Source organism: Cylas formicarius, unplaced genomic scaffold (assembly GCF_029955315.1).
Source record: "Cylas formicarius isolate icCylForm1 unplaced genomic scaffold, icCylForm1.1 PGA_scaffold_7__23_contigs__length_41026272, whole genome shotgun sequence".
Lineage (NCBI taxonomy): Eukaryota > Metazoa > Arthropoda > Insecta > Coleoptera > Brentidae > Cylas > Cylas formicarius.
This window is the reverse complement of record NW_026844352.1, coordinates 23,250,517-23,256,896: the sequence shown is the minus strand read 5'-3', so window position 1 is coordinate 23,256,896 and position 6,380 is coordinate 23,250,517. Positions and strand designations below refer to the sequence as shown.

Sequence of the window (6,380 nt, the reverse complement as noted above, 5' to 3'; positions counted from 1 at the left end):
ATTCGTAAATTTGCTATATTAAAAAATTATTTTCTTTCCCCAGGACTGCCCATAATTTTTAATTACTTACCTGAATGCTCAAAATAATTATTATTTCAATCTGAAATATTTGTGTTCCCATTCTAAGAATTATCAAATAATAAAGCAATTAGAATAAAAAATAATTTATTAGGACCATATATCATAATGCCTTGAAAAGTGAGAGGCTTGTTACTTTATTAAAACACAATATGTTTGCAACTATACTTAAAGAATATCATGGGGCGCATTTCAAGAAAGAACCGACAAATAAATTTCACTTTAAACAACAATAGAAACTGAAATACTTTTTCACGGTATTCAAATAACATTTTGTCAACTGATTTTGTGACTCATACAAGTACATATTTATGTCGCGCTGGTTAGTACCACAAAAAAATTATGTTAACAATAATAAAATAACTTGCTAAAATTAGGAGATTGATATGTCGGCGGACTGGGTTTTCGAAAGAAAACAGTAAAGTTAATTACTTCCACTTTAATATCACAAAAATAAAGGTTCTTTATTTCACAACGGTACCGCACGTGAAAACGTCGTTGCCTCTTGGATACACCGGCTGAGACTAACTTTTTGGTCGGCCCGCGGTGTTGCTAAATACACCACAGAGATTTTCTAACAACACTTTAAAAAATGATTTTCAATAAAAACTCACAGTTCCGCCCCTGCTAAATATATTGTATATCACAAATAAACAAAATAACTTTAAAAATATTATGTTAATCTGCATCAACAAATATCCAGTCCTCATTTTTTTGAACAAAAGATTTTTTAATACAACAATTTTGTTTTATTTTATCATCACCATCCCACTCGTCATCTGAAGGAGTTATATCTGAAAACTGCACTACATTTTCAACCTCTTCATCATCCCAATTTTCTTCCACTACATTTAAATACTGTAAGTTTGTATTGGACAGTTCTGAAGTTTCACTTTCCAGATCACAAGACGACCAAACTGAATGAGAACTAACAGATGTTCTTATTTTTGCACCTTGTTCTCTGTCTTGACAACAATTAGAGTTTCTGTAATAGTCCCTTTTGTATTCATATTCAGAACAGTTTATTAGTTCTATATAATTTAATTCTAAATCTATAGAGTTCAAACTATCTATATTTATATGATTTAGATTTTCCAAACAGTTATTGTATAAATCCAATGTTTCCAAGTATGGAGGTAGGCCCAGGAGCTCCTCTAAATAATTATGAGAAGCTTTCAAAATCTTAAGATTGTTCAGATGTACAATTTCATTCGACAAAACTAAAAGTCCATTGTTGGAAATATCTAAGATTTGTAGGTTGATTAAAAGTTTCAAACCGTCTGTTAGCCATGATATGTTATTATTGTTTAAGTGAAGTTCTCTGAGATTTTCAAGGCGAAAAATATCTTCTGGAAAAAATGAAATATTTAGAAATGCCAGATTTAGTATTTTCATTCTTTCCCAAAGATTGTTTTGAAACAATTGCTGAATTTCTTTGAAATTATTTATGTAGTTATCACTGATACAATTACTTGTATTACTTATATCCAAATATTCCAAATAACGAAATTTTTTTAAAAGAGCAAAATCTGTGTCAATTAGGCATGAATTTTTTAGTTTCAATTTAGAGATTTTCATAAGCGTTAAGTTTGTACTATTTTTTAAAAAAGAGAAATGTTTGGCTTTGTTTTCACTGTAATCTAATTCTTCTAGGTTAGTGCAGCGAAATTCCAAAAACCAAGCTGGTAAATTCTCCAGACAATTAGAGCTTAGGTTTATTTTCTTCAGTTGTAGAACACAATCTGGTTCCTCATCACATGATGTAAGAAAATTATTTGATAAATCTAGATATTCTATCTTATTCATTTTTCCACTATACAGGCATAGAGGCATTTCTTTGAGCTTGTTGTGAGCTAAATTCAAATGTTTAAGGTTAGGAGTGCAAAGTTGTTGGGGTAAATCATGTAACCCACATTCAGAAAAATCTAAAGCTACTATTTGATCAAGATTACATTTTAAATCATCAAGCATATCCTTCCTAAACAAACCCAGCAAATTTGGCATATTGAATTTTTGTAGAATTTCATTGTTGTTAATGCCATCTTTTTTTCTAGGAATTTTAATGCAAAAATTTTTGCCAAAATGTGTTACGATTACTTCATCCCCGGTATAGTTCTCAATACCTAAAATAGATATAGAGGGTGTTTCCATCAATCTCATTGCTTGCATGTGAGATATATCTCAATAAGTACAAGACAAGATTAGCAGACTATCTTACCCAAGTCCATGGTATAAGGTCAAATATAAAAAAAATGGTATAATTTTGTACATATGTAACATACACATATGGTTCAACCAAGTACCGTTTATTTCACTGTTTAATTGATCTACAGGATCTACAGGCCTTTCGGTTGAAATACAAAATAATTAGAATAACATTCTTTCCCTACAACATTTAACTAACCACAGAAAAAGTTAAAACTGTAACAAGTTTTTCCTAGTCAATAATAAATTCTTTTCAAACGCTTAGAAGTGGGGCAAAATTATAGGAGTCATTTGCCCTCGACACTCTTCATTTTAAACATTGGTAACACCCGACAAAAAAACGACAGAATAAGCGACGTTGCACCATCCCTCAATCGAAAGATTTTGATGGAATGGGTCCGGTTCTCTGCTGCCAACCATTTGGGTTAAGGTATGTCCCTAGCACCTAAGTAAGTGTTCCTACTTTAAGGAGAGATTGGTACAATTAGCCATCAATGGTCCGAATTGCGAGTAAACCAAGCGCACTTCTTAAAACCGCAGTTGAAGATCCAGTTAAATCTGTGGTATTAACAATCGCTCACAGAAGGAGAGAGAGAGAGAGAGAAAAAATACTATTCGCACTAAGCTGGGCATCACAGAAAATGTATTGTAATGTAATGTAATTTTATTCCAGTCACAGAAATGTTTTATGAATCTGTGTCCCAGTGTTAATATATAATATAGTTGTCTATGGTATTAATTTCCCTGTTCTCTTCTGCCGGATACTGGGCACTTGATCTAAGTAGTCTAGTCTCTCTGTTCTATCATGAATTCTTCTTTTACTTCCATTGGCCAAGTGATTAAGCTATAGAATACTGCAACACCGATTTTGCTTCAAACTTTGTATTGTAATATGTACAATTTATTATAAGGCAATGTAAAAGATTTTTTATGTTTTTTTATTTTTAGCACATACTACATTTAAACTTTATATGTTGATATTGCTTATCAAGATATTACCCTTATACCTTTTGTTCTTAAAAATCATATTTGCGGTATAGGTGGGTAATGTCATCGGTTTAAAATTTTCATCATAAGCAACAAAAAATAGTGGCAATAAAAAATATTTCGGTATAAGGAATTTATTGATTGATTCTCATCTCTGTATAAAAGGGATTTATTTCAGTATTTTCTAATTAATTTATCATCAAAGCAACAAATCTCTTAACAATATTTATTCGGAATTTAGACTATTTTGTTAGGTCATTAAACTTGATAAGCAGAATCAACAGGTTTGTAACCTCAAAATTCTGTTATTCCTCAGTTTAGTTTGAGAAGGTTAACAGACTGGAGAGTATTTAAAATGAGGCTAGTAATTTTAGATAATGCCAGTGATGTAGCAGAATGGGCTGCAAAATATGTGACAAAAACAATAAACGACTTTCAACCTGGACCCAACAAATATTTTGTTTTGGGACTTCCAACAGGTATGATTTATGAATGTTTTTTATTTGACCTACATTAACCTGCAAATGTTTGCCATCCAACAGAAATTGATATAATAATAGGTAATAGATAAATGATATTTTTAGGAAGCACGCCCTATGGAATGTATCAAAAATTAATTGAATATCAGAAAGCTGGAAAAATATCTTTTAAGTATGTGAAAACCTTTAATATGGATGAGTATGTAAGTGCTGTTCTTTTTTGCATCATTAATTTACCTAACTATAATTTGTAATTGATATCTAGGTAAATCTCCCAAGGGATCATCCAGAAAGTTATCATTATTATATGTGGAATACGTTTTTTAAGCATATTGACATTGACCCCAAAAATGCCCACATTTTGGATGGTAATGCTCCAGACTTAGTTAAAGAATGTTTAAACTATGAAAATAAAATTAAGGAAGCTGGAGGCATTGATTTGTTTATTGGAGGTGAGCAGCAGTTTATTTTTTTGGTGGATTTATTTCAAGAAAATATTTTTCCAAGACCTTTTTTTTATTTCTGATTATATGTTATTTAGTATTTTGGTTACTTTTTATAGCAGATCAATTAAGAATCATTTTAGTGGAAACTGATTAAATATAAAGAATATAACTTCTTTTTTGAATATAGGAATCGGACCTGATGGCCATATTGCCTTTAATGAGCCAGGGTCATCTCTGACATCTAGGACAAGAGTTAAAACTCTAGCGCAGGATACTTTAGAAGCAAATGCAAGATTCTTTGGAAATGATGTTAGTAAAGTGCCCAAACAAGCTCTTACAGTTGGTGTGGGCACTGTCATGGATGCCAAAGAGGTTTGTTTAATAATGTTTATTTTCTCAACCATTCAATTATATAAAATCGTGTAGGTCATGATTTTAATAAATGGGTCTCACAAGGCATTTGCCCTCTACAAAGCAATTGAAGAAGGTGTGAATCATATGTGGACTGTTTCTGCATTTCAACAACATCCTCATACCTTGATAATTTGCGATGAAGATGCGACTTTGGAATTACGAGTCAAAACTGTTAAATATTTTAAGGTAAGTTGATTTACTGTTTGAAGAATTGCCTTTAAAAACTATATTTTTGAATGTTAAGAAATTATTAGTATGGTTTATGGTAAAATGTGGCTTGTGTAGAACCAAGAACTGCTACAGTTATCAGTTAATTATTTTTTATTAGTTTATTATTTTCTGTCCCCTACAGAAAAACAATTTAACACAATTTGAAGGGTAGATGATACTATGACAATTGTTCCAATTAATAAAAGTACCATCCTGGTCAAACCTAAGCATCCTTGACCTTGACCATTAAATGCGTCATCATTTAATATTTTATGTAGATAAATATTTGATACAATGCCTAGAGATCTGCAGTCAACATAAATGATTATGAATTGTGCCTCCTTACTCTCACTGATGTGTGTTATATCTGGAGGGGATAAAATGGTTTTTATTAATTATGTGGCAGGTTATTAACAGCTCATGTCTGATAGATCGAAATTTGTACATATATTCCTGTAGTAAAATGACAAGCAACTTTAACAAGTTGACATAATGAGATTTAAAAAAAGGAGTTATCCCTAATATTCGTGTATTTCTAAGAGTATTTTTTTGCAAAAACAAGTAAGAAATTTGAAATTTTGCTTTAGAAATTGATCTATTATGTTGATTCCGTAAACATGAAAGTTTATCCAGTTGTTTGGGAATTTTTAATGTTATAAGTCTTTTTTTAATTTGTTCAAAACAAAATACTAAAAAGGGGCAGCAGCCGATTAAGGGGATTTATGAGTAACCTATTTCTACACTGGCGTTTGTTAAATTGTATTTTTAATTATCTGTAAATATCGAAAATAAACTTTAGACTGAACTTTTGTTTTAAATATTGCTTTATTGCATCCAAACGAAATGTTTCGGCAAAGAGATTAACAGGTTTTAATAAAATAACAGAGAATGCAGATAAGCAATCATTGTACCTACTTACAGTTCCTATTTATTTATTTATCTCTTATTTATCAAATTTAATAGTACAGTTCCGCAATTTGTGATTTAATTTGTAAATTTGTATAATTCTTTTTTTTTAAAGGCTCTAAGTGATGTTCATCAAAAACTCATTCAGGAAAACGAAACGATGGAAAGATACAGGACTCTGCATTAGTGTCTCCAAGTGGTACTTATATATATACTTATTCACTTGTAATATAGGATCTTTCAAGCCACCCTTTACTTAATAATAATTCAGTTTAATTGAAATTTTGGATGGCAACTTACATTGTAAAATTAAGCGGAAGTGAAATTTTTAATGTGCAAAAAATAATAAAATACAATTTTTTGCCTTTCAGAGTTTGTCAGCTGAAAGTCGAAAACTGATCGAATGATGGTACTATATGAAACTAGTAATCAATTTAACAGTGGAATCATTGGTGTCTTTTGATATACAATTGCAATGAAATTTTATTAAGTTATATGACATATTTTACAATAAAAATAGTTAATAAAAAAAGAGTCTTCTATTAAATTACTCTCCTAAAATTTCATCGTTTTTCTAAAATGGGGACATGTGGTCTTAAGCTGCAATTTACACGATATTGATGTGTGGTGACTATTTGAACCTGTAGCTCTGAAG

General features: G+C 30.6%; 2 protein-coding genes across 4 annotated transcripts; one reads left to right on the top strand and one right to left on the bottom strand.

Moving 5' to 3' along the window:
- Window positions 1–61: 61 nt before the first annotated feature.
- Window positions 62–2,473, bottom strand: LOC132704513 (leucine-rich repeat-containing protein 40-like). The gene is made up of 2 exons (XM_060674534.1): window positions 2,297–2,473; window positions 62–2,201 (listed from the first exon to the last, which is right to left on the bottom strand). Exons 1-2 carry the CDS (start codon window positions 2,304–2,306, stop codon window positions 757–759), a joined length of 1,455 nt encoding a protein of 484 aa, XP_060530517.1. The 5' UTR covers window positions 2,307–2,473; the 3' UTR covers window positions 62–756.
- An 858-nt stretch (window positions 2,474–3,331) lies between these two features.
- Window positions 3,332–6,239, top strand: LOC132705707 (glucosamine-6-phosphate isomerase). 3 transcript variants are annotated; one of them, XM_060676511.1, is made up of 8 exons: window positions 3,332–3,554; window positions 3,645–3,749; window positions 3,855–3,952; window positions 4,015–4,201; window positions 4,383–4,567; window positions 4,622–4,795; window positions 5,841–5,924; window positions 6,097–6,226. In XM_060676511.1, the coding sequence occupies exons 3-7, from the start codon at window positions 3,872–3,874 to the stop codon at window positions 5,910–5,912; spliced, it is 699 nt and encodes a 232-aa protein (XP_060532494.1). In that variant the 5' UTR covers window positions 3,332–3,554; window positions 3,645–3,749; window positions 3,855–3,871; the 3' UTR covers window positions 5,913–5,924; window positions 6,097–6,226. The 3 variants fall into 3 exon arrangements, with proteins under 3 accessions (XP_060532494.1, XP_060532492.1, XP_060532493.1); XM_060676509.1 differs by lacking the exon at window positions 3,332–3,554 and having other exon boundaries at window positions 3,561–3,749; XM_060676510.1 differs by lacking the exons at window positions 3,332–3,554; window positions 5,841–5,924 and having other exon boundaries at window positions 3,587–3,749; window positions 6,097–6,239.
- Window positions 6,240–6,380: the final 141 nt, after the last annotated feature.

Bases quoted from the DNA above. Each gene is read 5' to 3' on its own strand.
- LOC132705707 (XM_060676509.1), top strand. From the start codon at position 3,626: ATGAGGCTAGTAATTTTAGATAATGCCAGTGATGTAGCAGAATGGGCT. The intron at 3,750-3,854 runs GTATGATTTATG...TGATATTTTTAG, and splicing joins TGTTTTGGGACTTCCAACAG to GAAGCACGCCCTATGGAATG. The intron at 3,953-4,014 runs GTAAGTGCTGTT...ATTGATATCTAG, and splicing joins CCTTTAATATGGATGAGTAT to GTAAATCTCCCAAGGGATCA.